At 45.0% G+C, this 18,383-nt stretch overlaps 1 protein-coding gene across 6 annotated transcripts in view; it reads left to right on the top strand.

The window, feature by feature from the left end:
• TRIP12 (thyroid hormone receptor interactor 12) overlaps window positions 1–18,383 on the top strand; it is a 166,007-nt gene that overhangs the window by 51,972 nt on the left and 95,652 nt on the right. For 4 of the 6 annotated variants that reach the window (XM_075004706.1, XM_075004705.1, XM_075004707.1 and 1 more), the window contains exons 3-4: window positions 9,081–9,206; window positions 10,186–10,985. In XM_075004706.1, coding sequence (XP_074860807.1) covers window positions 9,081–9,206; window positions 10,186–10,985 — 926 coding nt within the window. The remainder of the gene's footprint in view (window positions 1–9,080; window positions 9,207–10,185; window positions 10,986–18,383) is intronic. The other 2 variants (XM_075004709.1, XM_075004708.1) reach the window with 1 other exon arrangement.

The following is an 18,383-nucleotide window of genomic DNA, read 5'->3' as shown; positions in this document are numbered from 1 at the left end:
AGTCATCTGCTGCTGAATCGGTGTCGGAGTTGGAGTCCTCCTACGAGAGCTCTGGATGGAGCAGGAGCTCAAAAAGGTAGCACCATAACTGTCATAGGCACTCTAGTCATCGCCCAAAGGATATGGGTTGGATGCTGGCTTTGCAGGCGACTCAGCAGTGGCCCTTCTGGTCAGTCCACAAGGTGCAGGGCCAGACCATTGGGTTATCTTTAATGATGCCAGGGGCACGGCTGATCTCGTGCTCGGCACCGTCAGCATCACTGGGTGCCCCACCACTGGAACAAAGACAAAGCGGCAATCGTCATGGACCTGCCTGCTTCTACCTCATCGGCGTTGACCTTGGTCAGCACTGTTGGTGCCATCGCAGCAGGAGTGGAACCCTTTGTGCTGGCACCATCTGTAATTGTACCTCTGAAGCCGATGGGGCAGACACTGGCACTGACTCAACTACAGGGAGTGGTAATAGTGCCATCTGCACCTTCTGTGGTAGGGTTTTTGGACCAGCTCTGCCTATGGTGCCCCCCCCTCCCCAATTTGCCCATAATTTCCATGGAGGGCCAAGTGCCTGAGCAGGTCTCTACTATCTTCCCCTCCAAATAAAGGTGCAAGGGCTATCATCCTCTTCTTCCTCCCTAGTTGAGGTGGTGGTGGGCTCGTTGGCCTCGCTCATATTGAAGGATGGGAGGGGTTTTCAGTAGATCCTTAGGAGAGTGGCCCAAAATTTGGGTGTGAAAGCAGAGGAGGTCCAGGATGAAATGGACACTGTCACTGACATTTTGTCCTCTGCAGGCCGCACCAGCGTGGCTCTGCCCATAATCAACACAATTGCCACTATGACTAGAACAGTCTGGCAGACCCCTACTTCTGCCCTGAAGTGCTGCTATGTCAAAATGAGACAACCTCTGACGGTTGAGGAACGTGTTGCAGTTCCTCTGAGGCTTGCAGCGCCAAACAGCTCCTGAGCAATGGGCCTTCCCTGGTGCAACTCAAGTAATAAAGACACTTTTCTCAGCTTCCTTTTTTTTAAAATTCAGGGAGCATTAAAGGAATTCATGGCAGGGGCTTCATGGGTGGATAAGCAAGGAAGGGGAATGTCAGTTTTTGCTCTCAAAGTGCTCCTGAGAATGGTATGCAAGCCTGCCCTTTACTCTCCCTGCCACCTCCCTCATTCTGGTGTGTCAATACAGGGAGGTTAAGGAGCATGGTGAGGAGGGCATGTGGCTCGCTGTGGACTGCAGTGGGGCTCTGTACTCCTGTTCCAGGCACCACAGGAGCTCTGTTTACTGTCCCATCAGCTGCAACATCTTCCTCTGGGTCTACAGTTCACACTGTGCTCTCTTCTCGCCTCACAATTAGCTATCCTGTCTTCTTGATCAGCTTGTCTCTCCATGCCATTAAACATGTATTCTCCACATGTGATTTCCACGTGCTCTAGGAACGTACTTTGCCACATTCATTTTGTTTTGCGGATTTGTGCCAGTCTGACAGCTGGAGAGGTGGGGTGAAGTGGTGAGTGGTGACCAAGGAGCCCACTGAGCACACTGCAGCAAATATAAGTGAAAGCTAAACATTGAAATACGTTTACTGTAGATAAGCTTAACACCACACAGAGAAATCCTCATGAATGAACATCTGTGAAAGACAAAATCATGTAGTCTCTGAAAGGACAAATTTTGGGCTCTTAAGTGTCCTCTGTGCCGCAGGTACTACACAGATCTTAAGGGACCTGTTTTGGCACTGTTCTCTTTTAGCCATGATAAGGCACAAATTGGGCGCATATGGTAGCTTAATGCTCCTTCCTGTGCTTATCTAGGTTGTAAGCAGACTGACTAAGGTTGATAAAGAACCTATGCAAACTGAATGTGGGCCCAAGGCTGGCCATTACTCTGTGCTGTTTTGTTTAGTGGTTTGGCGTGGAAGGGTGTCCTATTGAGGAGGCTGGAATAAGGTTGGCCTCCCCTAAACCTTCATGAGAAGAATTAGCCTGCTTGTCGGGGAACTTTATAGAGATGTGCAAGGAGGATCGGACATTAGCAAGTTGTTCCAGGAGCCTCAGACTATGTAGGTGTAGCAGGTGCCACAGATAACCTCTACCCACTTGCAGCATGATTTAAAAAGACCTCGCCAGAGTTGCCCGCTGCCATCAGAGTTTGTGTGCAAAACATCCTGGGAGGAGGGGAGTCGGTCCAGTGTTACGAAAAGTTCCTGGCTGTCGACAAGATCAGCTGCTCCATTTGCCTGCTGACCATTGCCATCTTACTTCTCTTCCTCATCCGTCTTGCTGTTGCCTGAGAATTCAAAGAATCTCTTTGGAGATATCCACATGCTGTTTTTGGACAGTGGTTGTGTCACTCCCTAGAGTTCCATGCAGCTGGTCATAGAAGCAGCATGTTTGCAGTGATGACAGAGAACATCCGTTTGCTTCCTTTGTTTTATGGCATGCCTGCCTGAGCTCCTTCATTTTCACATGGCGCTGCGGGGCATCCTTGGGTCCTTTCCCCCCCCCCCCCCCCCCCCCACACACACACACTTTTTTTTTTTTTTTTTTTAAACCCATAACCCTGTGGGATCTTAGCAGATATGTCTGCATTTCTTTTGCTGCTTTGTAGTTTTCCAAGCACAGATTCATCCCTCTGTCTCCCCAACAGCAATGGGGTCCTGGGTCTCCTGCACACTTCATGCTGCAGCACATCTGTGACCCTTGGAATTCATGGCAAGGTGTTCTGCCTGCTCAGCTCACCATGTTGGCCAAACAGGAAATGAAATTCAAATTTTCTCTCTGGCTGCTTCCTGGACACTTGGAGGGGGGAGAAGCTGAAAGTGGTGGCCACAGTGGTCACATTGGGTCACTGTGGGATGCCTCTAGGAGGCAAAGAATGTTGACTTTCGCAGCGCTCAGTCTGGACTAACATCCCATCATGCAAGGTCGAATTTGGCATTAATCCTCATGAAAAGCCGGAGTATAGAAGTCAACTTTAGGAGCTCTTAAAGGCAAAGGAATGGCCCATGTATGGTGGACTGATTGCTTAGAAGTCTGACCTAAAACATCTAAGTTTGACCTAATCGCCAACTGTAGACCAAGCCTTAGTGTTAGAATAGAGAAACTCTTGAGCTTTATCTTGTCATGTAACTTTTTTCCCCAAATGGACTTAAGCCTCAGAAAACAGCTGTACTGTGCTTAGAAAAGCCGGGTGATGCTAGAAAATTGTAGCTCATCTTTTTGAAAGGTCTTTTTATTCTCTGCATTGTCAAATAACAAATCTATTAAGGTAACAGCTTGACTCCGTCTGATAACCGCCCAAGCCTCCTAACTAAAATGCAGTAGCATCAATCAGGCTTCTTACCCAAAAAAGTGGGGAAATCTAGTTTAAGTACTTGCGCATATCTATTAGAGGGGATCGTGTGTGCATGTGCATGGCTCTTGGAAAGAATTTCTTTTTTTTTCCCCCTAGCAACTATCAGCTAGGTTGGCTGGGGAGCCTCTTGGAGTGGCACCTAATGAGAAGCTTATATCTGACCCAGCCAACTCAGCGCTCCCTGAGTTCTGTTCTTACCATCCATGTGGCTGTTCTATTGTGTATTGAAGTACCTCTTGCTGCACATTTCCTAGCTCTTTCTGTGCAAATAGTTGCGAATGCCTGTGTTTTAACTGAACCTAAAGTAAAGGTTATGCTCGTCTTCTCTGTTTCTCTGGTAAGGAAGGCTTCTCCCTTGCTCCTGCCATTTTTCCCCCTCAGAGAGTTAAGGGAATGATAATGTCTTGGGCTTTAAGCAGTGCTGTGACTGCTTAAAGTCTTTGCTAATGAGTGATCTTCACCGTGCCTGCCTTCATTTGTGTGGGTATAGCACATCAGAGAAGCACCGTATCTGCAGGGGTTTCAAGCCTCAAACTTAAAAGAAGCATAACTTTTGGCTGTGGCAGCTCCTCAAGGAATTGGTACCCCAACCACTAGGGCAGGGCTCCACATTTCCATCCTTGGTGTGCAACACACGGTCCCTGGCTCTGAGCTGCCTCCACTGTTTAGAGGCTGGTGTCTGCCACCCCCCGGCCCAACAGCTGGTGGGGTAAAATGCAAGTACTTTACCTGTATGCTCACCAACCACTATGCTCCTAGGTGGTAGATGCTGTGAATATGAAAGAGCACTATGGGGGCCAGAGCCTGTCGACCAATCTAGAGATGCCATACACTTACCCTTTTTCAGCTATTCTGTGGGGGCGGCCTTAGCTTCAGGTGGCTAAGCAGCTGCTCATCCTCTGCTGCTATGACTTGTGGACCATGGCCCTCAAGTTCAAAAAGACCTTACCTGAAGAACTGAGGGAGGTGCTTTCAGCCGTTAGGCTGGAAGGCAAGGCTGTGTCCTGCAGATGGCTGTCAGTGTGGGCAACTGCAGGCTTCTCTGTTGCCTTTGGCACAGCCATGCACTGGGTGGCTTGGTTTTTACCATTGTACCTTTCCCCACAAGGTCCAGCAGACAATCCAGAATCTCCCTTTTGACTCTCAAGGGTTAGTCACTCAACAGACCAATACTCCTCTTCAGAGCCTCAAAGACTCCTCACAGGACCATGAAGTCCCTGGGGATGCATGTGCTGGCTTTGCAGTAGAAACCATTTAAACCTCAGCCTCAGCAGCACCCACAGCAGTCCAGGCCCTTTCAGCCTCATGGGTGCTTGAATTTTTACCAATGCAGGGGGTGATACTCTGGCTGTCAGCCTTCCCACTGGCAATCCAGAGCTGGTCATGGACAAAGTCCTCCTCCAAATACTCCTTTTGATGGTACTACAGCATTGAGTGCACCTACACCAAAGGATCCTGCCCTGCCTTTTATAAACAGACTCTGTCCATTCCTCTAGGCCTGATCAGGTACCACTGGATCCCCAGGACTATATCATCGGGGTACACCATCCTGTTCCACTCTACTCCATCCCCACTCCCTGTTCCCTCTTGCCCATCTCTCTCTTTTTAGGGATCATTCTCAAAGTAGCTCCTCCTCACGGAGGTTCAGTCACTTCTGAACTTAGAGGCGGTAAAGGAGGTACCCCAGCCATACAGGAGCTGAGAGGAGTCTACTCCCACTATATTCTGGTTCTCAAGGCAAACAGTGGGGTGTGACCCGCCCTGGATCTCTAGGAGCTCAAAGTTTTTGTGGTGTCTCGTGTTCTGCATGGTGTCTCTGGGCATCGTCATCCCCTATCTGGATCCAGGTGACTGGTATGCTGCTCTCAACCTAAAGGATGCTTGCTTCCACGTTTTCCATCCATGTTTTCTACTGGTGGTACTTCAGCTTGCAGTGGGCCACCTGCACCTTTGCTTTTGGGCTTTCCATGGCCTCCAAGTTGTTCACCAAATGTATGAAAACAGTAGCTGCCTTTCTCTGCCATCATGATGTTCAGGTGTAGCTATATCTGCAGGACTGGCTCCTTCTGGGGCCAGTCCGCAAATTAGGTGCAGGTGGCATTCATTCCCCAGATGGACTCTGAACAGGCTGGGCCTACTGCTCAACACAGCAAAGTCCTTGCTGACTGCCTACTCAGTGCATAAAGTTCATCAGGGCAGTTCTTGATGCCACACAAACCAGGGCATTCCTTCCCAGTCAGTGCTAACAGGTTCTGGTCCAACTCCTGCGCCTCCTTTCAGAATTTCCCATAACCATGTTCTGCATGTGTCTAGAGCTGCGAGTACCTGGCAGCGTGCACATATGTAGTGCTATTTGCCAGGCTCAAACTCTGTCCCTTCCAGGTGTGGTTGGCCTCAGTGAATTGTCCCCATTAGGATGGCCTAAACATGGAGACCTGGTGAGACAAGGTCACAACCAACACTCTCTGCTGGTGGCTGTGCCTGCAGAACATTCACGTAGGCATTCCCTTTCATGCTGCTTAGTCCACGTTCCTTTTCATGGATATGTCAGCTTTAGGCTCAGGTGCCCATCCGGGACATTTCATAATTCAGAGATAGTGGACTCCGTATCAATGTGCGCAAGCTCTGGGCCGTTCGCCTTGCTTGCCTGGCATTTCTACCTTTCTCTGCAGCCGTTATGTATGGGGTCATGATGGGCAATACAATAGTCATGTTATATCAACTGACAAGGCAGTGTGTGCTCCTCCTGGCTGGGCTCAGAAGCGCTGCACGTGCAGGAGCTCTGGTATAGGATGCCTCCAGGTGAATGGAGCGGGCTATCTCCCAGACTCTCAGACAGTCTCAGTTGTCGATTCCTGGACCACAAGTGGATGATCTGCTTGGACCTCTTCTACTCTATCTTCTGGAATTGGGACTTTCCCTGACTGGACCTCTCTGCATCTTGGAGCAACTGCCAGTGCTCTGCACTCTGCTCCTTTCGGAGCTTCAGCCTGGGCTCGATAGTAGACACATTCCTCATTCCATGGACTGCTCTACACCTTTTTCTCCATTGCTGCTTGTGTACAAGTTCCTGCAAACCTTGAGATGCACCAAGGTTAATGTAATCCTCATAGCCCTGGCGTAGGTTTGCCAGCACTTGTACCCCACACTGATGGAGTACTCTATGCTTCCAGCCATTTGACTTTGTTCCAGATCTCCTCATGCAGGACCACCGTTGCCTCCACCACCCAGAACTCCTGGTCTCTTCACCTCATGGTGTGACCAGCGCGGAAGGTTTTTCTCAGCAGCCATGAGCTGTCTACACAATGGTCCTACCTGATCAAATGGACATGCTCCTCCTGCTGATGTAATCGGCGTGATCTTGTGCCTCAGTCTAGAGCCTGTCTAACTCTGTCTTGCAATCTCATTTCCCTGATGCAGCGAGGCCTTGCTGCTTCATCTATAAAGGTTTGTCTGGCAGCCATATTTGGCCTTCCATCCTGCGAGGGTGGGCACTCCGGTTTTAGTGCACCCAGTGGTGGGGCACTTCCTCAAGGGCATGGACTGATTTCACCTGTTGGTTTGCTAGCCAGTCCAGCCTATGACCTTAACCTGGTCCTCCGGGTCCTTACAAGGCCCCTACCTTTCAAACCTCTGGCCACTTGTTCTCTCCTCTGCCTCTGCCCAAAAGTGGCCTTCCTGGTGCCTACCAACTCTGCCAGAAGTGTGTCTGAGCCCCCATACGCAAGGTTCCATAAGGATAAGATCCAGCTCCTTCAGCTTTCCTACCAATTTGTCCCCCGGTTCCGTATTAGGGTATTTTCCTGCCTGTTTTCTTCATTTAAACCTCACAGCAGGAGCCACAGCTGCCATACCTCTGTGAGGTGGGCACTTGCCTTCTTTATTGACCAGACCAAGCCCTTCCTTAACAGCATGCAGCTCTTTGTAGCGATCACTGAACTTACGAAGGGATGCCGATTTAATTGCAGTGCATCCCCGTCTGGATTGCATCCTGTATGGGGGTGTTATGATCTCACAAAAGTCTCCTTGCCAGCTGTGATGGTGTACTCTGTGTGAGGTCAGGCCTCTTCATCTGCCTTCTTGGCGTATTTGCCTCTCCAGGAAATATGTCATGCTGCTGTGTGGTCCTCCCGTGCATACCTTCACATCTTACTATGGAGTTGTGCAGCAATCTAGATGAGACACAGCCTTAGGAGCTGCTGTTCTGGAGTCAGCCATACACTGACTGATCCCTTCTGGGTTTAGCTTGGGAATCTCTTAACTCAAGCAAGCACTTGAAGGAAAAAAAATAATTACTCACTGTTGTATTGGAGCTGTGTTGCTCATACCTATTCAAAACCCATCCTCCTGACACAGAGTGGACAGCAAGAAGGAATTGAGGGGGTGCCAGGTCAGCTGGATCATATATAGGCTTCACATAAGTGCCACTGCAGGGGACTAACCAGCCAACCTGGCTGGCAGTTGCTAGGGAAGACTTTCAGACAGCCGTGAACACACATGCACACACAGCTTGAATAGATATGAGCAAAACATCTGGAAGACCAACAGTAACCATTATGTCTTAAGTCTGTTATTCATATGGTTTCCATGTATTTTTGGGAAGAGCGCTTTTTTGTAGGTCCATGATGGGGTTTTGGAAACTGTGAAAAGGCCTTATTAACCTATTAGTGCTTGGACAGCTGCTACTCCATCAATGCACAACTCCTCTGCTGTCCTCTCCACTACCCCCATGCCTCTGAACAACCTTTTAAGAACTAAATTTCTCAAGGCCAGAGGTGTTCACAATTTGTGCCCTTCCCCACTTGAATAGAATTTGGAAATGCTTAAGAATTAGGCATGGTTGGTTAATAATAATGTGTGTAAAACTGTTTCTTGGGTAACTGGTTTTCCCCCTTGAATATCTGCTATGTTACTGAAAGAAGCAAGTTAGACCTGGAGGAGTGTAAGTATTGGTGATTTTTTTTTTTTTTTTTTTTTTTTAAAGGCTAGTCCTCTTGCTGTATTTGACTTTAAGTGTAGACCCTATTAAGCAGAAAGTAGCAACAGTGGAGGTACATGGTTAATGAGTGAAATGCAGCAGATGGAAATAAACCTGCTTGCATAGTCCCATGGTACAGTTCGTGAATAACTTGTAAAAGCTGAAGAATTCTTCCATCAAGCTAGCTACCAGCTCTTGGAGAGGTATCTTACACGGCCCATAGGAGAACCCTAACTGGTGGATTTGTGAAATTGGACAGCAAAGGGGTAAACTGTTACATACCTTTTTATTGGATAGGTTGTCTAATTTACAGGAACATTCAAGGGTGATATGTTTTAAATAGCCCAAACTTTGAAAGCTTTTTTTGTCTTGTCAGATCTTAGTTTTTAATGCTTGAGTGGATAATTGGGAATTGGATGGATTTTCATATGAGAATAACTAACTGCAGGCTGTATCGCATTTAGGTTTGAAACTTTTTTTTCAGTGTCTGACTTACTCAAGAGGCCCCCAAAATTTGGTTGTTATCCGCTACCAAGTGCATTTCATTTTACAAAACAGTCTATAACATGACAACTTGTTCTTTTGAAGTATTGTGCAAAGGTTGATTTGAAGAAGTATGTGAATTTATATTTATTCTAATATATTTTTTTGTAAAACGTTTTAAAAAAATAAATCCTTCCACCTATAGGCTTGTTTTTTAGATATTGGACTCCTGACAGCTTTCTGTTTTGACTTTCTGCTGACAGGTCACATTTAGGGCAGGCAAAACATAAGGCACATAGACCACCTGAGAGTAAAAAATCTATTTCAAAGGCACCCAAAGTGCAGTCTAATACTACTTCTGAGCAGTCCAGGGGACACTTTTCTAAAAGGTAACTGCTTCATATTCCTGTTAAGTGTAATGTGCACTTCAAGAATGTATATAATACCCTAATCATACTAGATTTGTTAGTCTGACATCTAGTTTAGACCTGCTGCTCAACTGATGTATGTCAGTGTCTGAAATGTCCATGCATTGTGCTTAAAAGTCACAAATTGCAACATAATTTCATCAGTAATGGGGAGAAAACATATTCTGCATAACTAGCTCTGGATTATACAATGAAACTTTACTACACTTTGGATAAAATGCAAATTTCTGAGACCTTTCTGAAAGGTGTAGTGCATTAAACCAAATATGAAATGATCTGATATCAGACTGTTTAAGTGATCAAACCTTGATATCTTATTTGCATACTATTTCCATCTTCCTGCACCTTAAATTAGAGAAGATTTCAGTCTGGTTGAAGAGTACTACAGCTGTTTTGAACCATTTCATAAGACTACTGAAATAAGGAAGGTGAATTACAGTCACTTCCTTAAAATATTTCCACTTCTATATGAGGAATTTTTCCTTATCTGAAATCCAAGTGTCTGGTTATGCATTACTGAATGCTCCTTGCTTGCGGAAGTTTTGTTCTGAAACATTTATGTACTTAATTGCATAGTGTCTTGAGGTATTTTGGTTGTCATCCGTGAAACAAGAGGTACTACATCCTAAATGGTAAATTTTGTGTTTTAAAATAGCTCACCTGAAAATCCATACATGGAGATGTTCCATGCTTTTATTTTGCAGCTTTTTTCAGTTTAGTTATGCTAGTAAAGTTACATCACGGAGGTGTGAAATGCAGCCTTTACTCATCTAAACACGGTTTTTCTTGTTTAATGTAGACCTAGTAATGGACTGTGGTTAGGAGATATTGACATTTTTCCTGAAACCAGCAATTGTATAAATTGGTCTCAGTTATTGTAGTAATGTAAAGTTTCTTGTAATTTAGTATTATGTTAACTCTGTTTTGCTTACTTCTGCAGAGGCTGTAGTTCGTCTGCAGTTATAATACCGCAAGAGGACCCAGACAGAATCAGTACTTCAGAGAGGCAAAAAACGGGGCAGGTGCCTAAGAAAGACCAATCTCGAGGAGTAAAACGCAGTGCTAGCCCAGATTATAACAGGACCAATTCCCCTAGCTCTGCTAAAAAACCCAAAGCACTTCAGTATACTGAAACTTTCTCAGAAACAAGCAAGCCACATACTAAATCTAAGAAAAGACACTTAGATCAAGAACAACAGTTAAAATCTGCACAATTGCCATCAACAAGCAAGGCTCATACCAGAAAGGGTGGAGCTACCGGTAGCTCCCGAAATCAGAAAAGGAAAAGGACAGAGAGCTCATCGTGTATAAAGAGTGGTACAGCAGTTGAATCAACTGGTGTTGAAGAGAGGTCTGCAAAACCCAGCAAACTGGCTTCAAAATCAGCGACCTCAGCCAAAGCTGGGTGTAGCAACATCACTGATTCTTCTTCTTCAGCATCTACATCCTCCTCCTCTTCTGCTGTTGCCTCTGCTTCTTCTACTGTTCCTCAGGGTGCCAGAGTAAAACAAGGAAAAGACCAGAGCAAGGCGAGACGCTCCCGTTCTGCATCTAGTCCCAGTCCCAGAAGGAGTAGCAGAGATAAAGAACAGAATAAAACAGGTGGCTCTTCAAAGTTTGACTGGGCTGCTCGCTTCAGTCCAAAAGTTAGCCTGCCTAAAACAAAACTGTCTCTACCAGGCTCTTCAAAGTCAGAGACATCAAAACCTGGACCATCAGGATTACAGGCTAAACTAGCAAGTAAGCTGATAAATACTACTTTTTATCTGTTTGTTCGTTAGAAGGGTAAAATGTCTTATTTTTGAAACTCTGCCTGCAAAAAAACTTCTTCTTATGCACAGGCTTTTGTTTTGGTGCTGAATCAGTCTGACATAGCTCCTCTAGACCTAAGGTAACAAATTCCAAGGCCAGTAGGAATCATTGTGGTGATTTTTAGTCTGACTTCTTTATAACACGGACATAGTTCAAAAGGAATGTTTTTTGGGAGAGTTTTATGCCTGTCTGAAGTAGGATGGTGGGGACAGGGAATATTTGTGGAAACCAAAATGAGACTACAATATTATACTTTCTCAAAGCTTGGGACTTCACTTGGAAAATGGATGACAATCTGGCCTTCACATATACCATCACATTTTTGTGTGAGGCTTCCATGTTGACGTTTTATAAAATTTTAAAGACAAATGCAGAGAAGTCTTTAAAACGTTTCAGTGGTAATGTGTGTGCTACAGGGTGTTTAATTATTGATGGTTAGTGCATCCTTCTTGGCTTGTCAGCAATTACATTGGATAGTCACCTCAGCGATGAGGTGAGATTCAGGTGGTCTGTCTTAAATTCCTATCTGCCACATATTCCTTCAAATGCACAAGGAGCATTTGAATGTTTTGCCTCTGTTCTGTATTTGTAGAACAGGAATATTTTTTTCACAGCAAAGTTCTGTGGATAAATTCATCGGTATGAGGAGATGCATGAATGCTGTGGTGATGGGTTCTATGTAAGTGCCAAGATGGACTACTAAGGTTATGCAAATAAGGTGTAAATCTGTGTGCTCCTGCTTCCATTTTCTTTGGTTATTTTGCCATTGTTTGCAAGGCTTAGAAAACTAATAGTTTTCACTTCTACTGTAATTCCTCAGCCAGACCCCATTTCCCTCACCTCTTTACCTTTTTAGGCTGTGTAGATTGGACCTTCCAGATCTGCACCAGAGGAAGATCTCTGACACTAGCCCCCAGTTTTCCTCTGCCCTGATTCTAGCCCCTGCTGGCCCCCACCACCTCCAGCCCTGGCCTGAATGTTGCCAGTTTCAACCCCACTACCTGGCTGTCGCCCCGCTGCCACAGGCTTCAGCAGGGAGTTCTCAGATGAAGGAATATCTGTATGTTTTTTGCTGAACCACATGGTGTTGCTGGACTAGAGAATCCCAGTTTTTAGTACATTTTGTACTTTGAGAGCCCCTCAAACAGTAGAAGTCGTGTGTGGGTTGTTTTTTTTTTTTTTTTTAACCAATGGTTCTCAACCAGGGGTTTGTGGTGCCAGGGGAGTTAGAAGCCAGTTTTACAGGGTTCTGCCCCTCTTTAGCTCCCAGCCCTCTTTGACTGATTGGACAAATGAAACTTTTTTTAATTTATGCTTCTAAAAGCAAGTTGGATCTCAATACAACAAAGTTAAATTGATGAACACTGCTGAGCCTGACCCTTAATTCTTTAGCTAATACGGGAAACTTTCAGGCCGGAGATATTTATGAACAACTTTGGCAGAGACTCCTGCAGATTCAGGGTGGAAGCCTGGGGAGAAATTTAGAAATTGTTACTTGGAGTGGTGGGAAGGTGTGTTGGGTTTTTACTAGGTGCTGTTCCTGAATGCTTGTGGTGGTGCATTCTGGGGAACAGAAGGTGGGGGAAGCAAAGATGCGGTTTTACCTACTAACTTTCCCCAACAGCAATATGGAATTAACGTTTACCTCCTGGGTTGTGAAGAGCAGCACTATCAATTTCAGTGAATTGTACATTTTTTTTATATGCCAGTTCACATTGGGAAGGCTCTCTGCAGTCACAGGGACATAAACATATATTTTAAAATATATCTTTAGGTACCTGTTATTGAAAATAGCAGCCAAATTGCATTCTAAATCTCTTTAATTATCTGAATATGGGATTAGGATGCTGACTTGAGGCTGTGGAGAAAAATGTTGTGGGGGTGGCAGGGGAAGCCATCAAAAATCTTTGGTATAAATTTTTTTAGGCTTCCTTAACCACTAAGGAAAAGGTTCCACTTCCCATGGTCAAGAGGAGTTCTAAAGCCCTGAGAAAGGCCTTGGCAAACTCAACTTGCCTGAGAACTGTACAGCTTGTGCCTTTTCTTTTTAGTTTACCACTAAACACATTTGGAATAACCATTAAATCATGCATTAGGGGATTTCTGAAAGAATAACATATAGTAGAATAACATGCTTGGGGGAGGGCAGAGGAGTAAACTGAGTATTAAGGCAAATCATTAGATTTGTCTTTAATGTTAAAGTCAAAGGGGTTTTTTGAATCACTTTAACCATATTCACTTTAGAAATCATACCTAAGTAGGTGCAACATTCAGATGCAGTTTGCCAATACAATCACAAACTTGCAATGGTTAATTATAATAGTTTTTAAAACAAAAATCTTGTATAGTCAAGGCCTTAAGTTGCACTGACCATGTGTCGTCATAAAAGTAACTGAATGAGATATGGGAAACATGTTACATGTGCACAGTTCATCAATCAAACTTGAGAAGCCAAATGGTTTTGACCGTTTTGTAGTCACTCTGAAGTCATTCAGGTAATTTATTTGTTTTTTGATATTTTGCACATAAAAGTGTGGTGACCATATTTCCCTATGTTGAATTTGGGATGCTTGGTAAAATTACTTGTATTCAAACAAGTTCAACAGTAATCAATCAGAACTATGTATTACAAACATTCAGATTAACTTCAAATTGACTGAACCTCTGTTTTGAGAAGTAAATATTGTGCAGTTGGAGTTTTTACTTACCTTCTAATCTTAAAGGTTTGCACAGGGACAGGTGACATGCATTCCCATACATCTCTTACTTGGGGATGGAGGCAATCTCCTCTACTCCCTGCTCTCCACCTTATATGCCTGGCTGGGCCTCCATGCCGGACCTACTTCTCCGGGTACCTGGCACTGCATCTATTGAAAGTAGTATGTGGGAGACATGCATGTTCACAGCCCCTGTCCCCTTCCCACATTTCTGTGGGATTCACATCAGGGCTGAAAGACTTCTGCCTGGCTTGTTCTGTGTGGGAGGGAAGGGATGGGAGCTGCTTCTAGCTAAAGGAGGGTCAGGATAGGGATGCCCTGGCTTGTGGTTTTCCAGAGGTTCTCTTCCTTCCTATTGCCCTACACATCTGAGCCTACAAGCAGCTTCCACACAGTGTAGAAAGGCACCTCCAAGCTGCTGTTGGGCACTGACACAACCCAGCAACCTCCTGTCCCTGGCAATGGCTTGGGCAGTAAGGGGTTAAACCCAAAGAATGGGTTGAGCCCCAGAACCGAGGGAAGCTGACTGCAGGGGCTTCAGCAAACCCCTCCAAAGAGCTGGCTCAGCAAGGGTGGGCACCTAGGGGGAGGAGCTGCCCTGCACTCCCTGGGGGGCAGGTCCTTGGGTGGTGGCACCATTTGAAGAGGGTACAAGTGCCCCTGCCTGGGAACCAGCAGGGTCAGGGTGCAAACAGGCTGGAGACACTTCCTTCCCACCACCCCAGAGCTTAGCTAAGGGACAGAAGTTCCCCATGCCAACACTGTATGGGTTTGTGGCACATTCAGGGCTTAGTTCCTCCCAACTGGTGCCCTGGGTTAAAGGGTCTTGAACTTTCTATGGGTCTAAGCCCAGCCAGAGACAGGGGAGGAGGGAAGGAGCCTATCGGCCAGCCTGTTGGTGAGGTTGACTGATCTAACCAGTGGCGGGTTCTCTGCATGGCTCTGGGAGCGGGATACACCCCATCAGAGGGGCAGTAGGGTTATGGAGGAGCAGCAAGGCTGGGAGGGGTGGGGTGGGGGGCCTGAAGGGGCAGAGCAGGGAGAGGACCCAGAGTGCAGACACATGTAAGGGGCAGTGGGTGGACAGAAGAGGTGACACAACTGGCATCTGCCAGCCTGTACTTGCTAACCACTCTGCGAGCAGCAAATGCTGGCTGGAAACTTGGGATGGGGGAAGGCATGCCAGCTCTTAGCCAGCAGGATCAGGGACTGTGCTGAGTGATCTGGCAGTGGGAGCAGCCAGCCCAGCATGTGGCAGCTTTGCTCAGGCACCAGCCTTTCACATTCACAGGCGTACAGGACACTTTGCCCTTTTTTAAGAAAAGAAGAGAGATGCAGGAGGACTTAAAAATGGGACTGTGCCTTTAAGAATGCGAATTATGGTCACCCTACATAAAACACTCTACAGTTTGGACAGTCACTTTCCCGTTTTAGAAGGAGAGGGAGCTATTAATGTTTGTGGGTTTTGTTTTTATTCTTTTGGTGCTAGCTTCCACTTAGTGTATTTTTGCCAGAAATTTTATGGATAGCTCTAAGAACACTGCCTAATAGTTGCAGAACAAGCACAAGATGTTTTAATGACATGCAGGTATAGTTAACAGATGTTCTTTTGTTCACCTTCAGTTTTCAGAAGAATCAGTGAATGTTTATGCTTTACCTTCTCTAAGGATAGCTGAATTCCTTCTAACTTTAAGTAGTTGAATTTGCATAAAATGTAACTTTTTTGTGTGAAACCAGGGAAGTACATACTTTAAATATTGGGTATCGTCTGTTATTTTCTAACTGCTCCTTTTTAACCCAGAATTCTAGTTGTATAAATTGGTCACTTGGCTCTGTTGTATTAATGTACAGTTTAATAGGATAAATTTCCCCTTGATCACTAACTTTGTTTTTCTGAAGTTTTGCTTTGACAATCGGGTATCTTTGCTTGAATCCATTTAAAATTGTGTACGTCTAATGCATAGTCTTCTTTTTAAGAAAAAATGGTTTTCTGCTGTTTCACAGCCAGTGGATGGAGCATAGATAACTCTTCAATAGCAGTGTCATTGAAGATTATGCACAATGATCAAAAAGCAGCTAGTTTAAAGTTAAAGATGGCTTTCAAAGACCAAAACCTGATCCTTTTTTTCAGATTTACTATAAACTCTGTGTGTGCATGTGAGAGAGGGAGAGAAATCTTTTTAGTGCTGGTTAACATTCTGGTACCTGGGCCTTAATTTTTTATGTCCTCTGAAATACATACCTTTTACTTAAGAATAGGCACAATAGAGCTCATCCAGAGAGGGCAAGTATGTTGTGTTCAGCTAAGGAACCACACGTACAACTTACAGATGGTACAGTTCACTATTTTCTCTGAGGATTTTGAACCTGCTTATGTAAAGTCATTACATGAGTTGTTCTCTCCCCTAATTGCTGTTTTACTGCTTGGGAATTCTATGCCAGAAAGCTAAACATTCTGAAGTAAGTAAGTGTGTGTGTGTGTGTGTGTGTGTGTGTGTGTGTTGTCAAAATACTATAACCTACCAATTTGAATTATATTGGTATCTTGCTTTCTGGCAAGTATTTCAAAATGCTTATAACAATGTGGACAACAAGAAATATCCAGGATTTTATTTTTGGCAAGTAGATCCCTTTTATTAGGCATATTAATACAAAACTTTAAATAATTGATTTAAACTACAATACAGGAATTTACTATTCAGCATTTTGTAAGCACTCGAAAGTTAAATTACAAAGTGTGTAACGATGGCTAAGGAAGGGTTGTAAGAGATTCAGCAGGCAAGTTCTCCTTTAGCACTGGTGCAAAACAGTATTCAGAAGAACTTGCTGCAAGTAGGAGCAGTTTTGGGTGTGAAAATCTGGCAGCCTCCTACATAGTCTCCTTTTTGCTCCAGGGGACATGGAATTTTGCAGGGCAAGGGAGGGCAAGCTCACAGTGGGCAGATCTGTGTGGTCACTTGCTCTATCTCTCCTGTGCTAGAGGCCATCTCAGGGAGAGCAAGCTGATGCTAATTTCTTACTCACTTTTTCTGTGACCTGTCAGCTGCATGTCTACATTATCCGTTTTTATATTGGGCCCCCTTATAGTGGACCAGTTAATTTCCATGTGTCACACGGGCAGTGTTTTGCCCTATTGCAATTCTAGGCTAATGGATGACTACTCTGAAACTAGACGGTGGCTGTCCGAGAAGTGTAAATTCAAACATGGCGTTTTCCTTTCAGGTTTGACAAATTCTCCTTTGCAAGATTGTTACAGGATTCTGATGTTTTACAGAGAGAGATTGACAGGCCTTAATATTTCTCAGCAGTTTGCAGAAAGATAAACCAGAAGCCAGATGAGACTGAAAAGGTCATTGTTTGCAAACCTTGAAAGGCAGCTTGGCCGAGTCCCAGGTGTGGTAGGCCAGTGTTTCTTAAAGTATGTTCTATGGAACACTGGTGTTCCATGAACAAGTCACAGGTGTGCTGTGAGTTTGAGAAAATGATTTAAAGTTCTACAGTAAATTGCCATTTTACAATGATAACAGTCATGGAAAATACTGAAATGTAATTGTATTTCTATATCTTGCGAGGCGGTAGTAGTCTGGCAATGCAGCAAGGTTGATTTTAACATTCTGCTAGCTTTTTTCTCTCTTCCAGTCTATCTATATGGCAGTGTAGCAACTAGCAACAACACTGGGCACATGCCTTAGGCCTGGTGGCTATGCTGTCAGCTGCTTGATGCCAACCTGTGTGTGTGGCATGTGATGATTTAGTGCATTTATTTCCACCAGCACAAGTAAACAGTAAGTTATGTTTCTTTTTTTGAAAAAAAGCGAGTGAAAATAATACGGCCATCTAATAAAATGAGATAAATGTTACTGCTTCACTGCTATCATACCTGATTAAATTACTTCATTTTATTTTTGCTGTGTATATATTTTTTTTTTTTTTTTTTTTTTTTTTTTTTTTGGAAGAAAATGCTCATAGATGTTCCACGTTTTTTTAAAAAAAAAAAAAAAAAGAAAGACTGATTTGGTGTTCCCTGGTGGCATGCTGATTGGTGGCAGCAGGGGAAATGGAGACAGCTAGTCTACTTCTTGGCTGCCAGGGTGTCACTCGGAGGGAGGGGCAGGATCTCCCCTCCCCCCCCCCCCATGCTCACCAGTGGGAGACAGAGCCACATGGCTGTCAGCTGGGGGATTGGAGATGCATTGCTCTGTTATTCCCCATCCCCACTGGTGAGTGTGGGGAGGGAGTGACCCCTGCTTTTAGTCCCAGGGCTCTTTCTCGCTGTCGTCTCTCCCCCCCCCCCCCCCCAGCCTGTCCCTGCTTAGTCCCCAGGTCAGGGAGGGGGGTTAGAGGGAGGAGGTGGGACAGGGACAGAGGAGGGTGTTGGCCTAGCCCTCCCATAGGTGGCATTAGGGAGGGGGGAGAGGAGTCACATGATTGGTGCAGCCATCTCCTCCTCCCCCACTTCCTAACCAGTCAATCCTGGTTGACCTGAACTTTTGCTGTAGACCATGCGTAAGGGTTGAAGGAGTTCAAAAGAGTTGGGAGCTTCTTAGGGAGACAGCACCAAAGGCACAGTAATAAACTAGCTTGATGTAAAGAAAATATAAGAATAATA

This window comes from Carettochelys insculpta, chromosome 10 (assembly GCF_033958435.1).
Source record: "Carettochelys insculpta isolate YL-2023 chromosome 10, ASM3395843v1, whole genome shotgun sequence".
Taxonomy (NCBI): Eukaryota; Metazoa; Chordata; order Testudines; family Carettochelyidae; genus Carettochelys; species Carettochelys insculpta.
The sequence above is the reverse complement of the archived record's forward strand: the minus strand, read 5'-3'. Positions and strand labels throughout refer to the sequence as shown.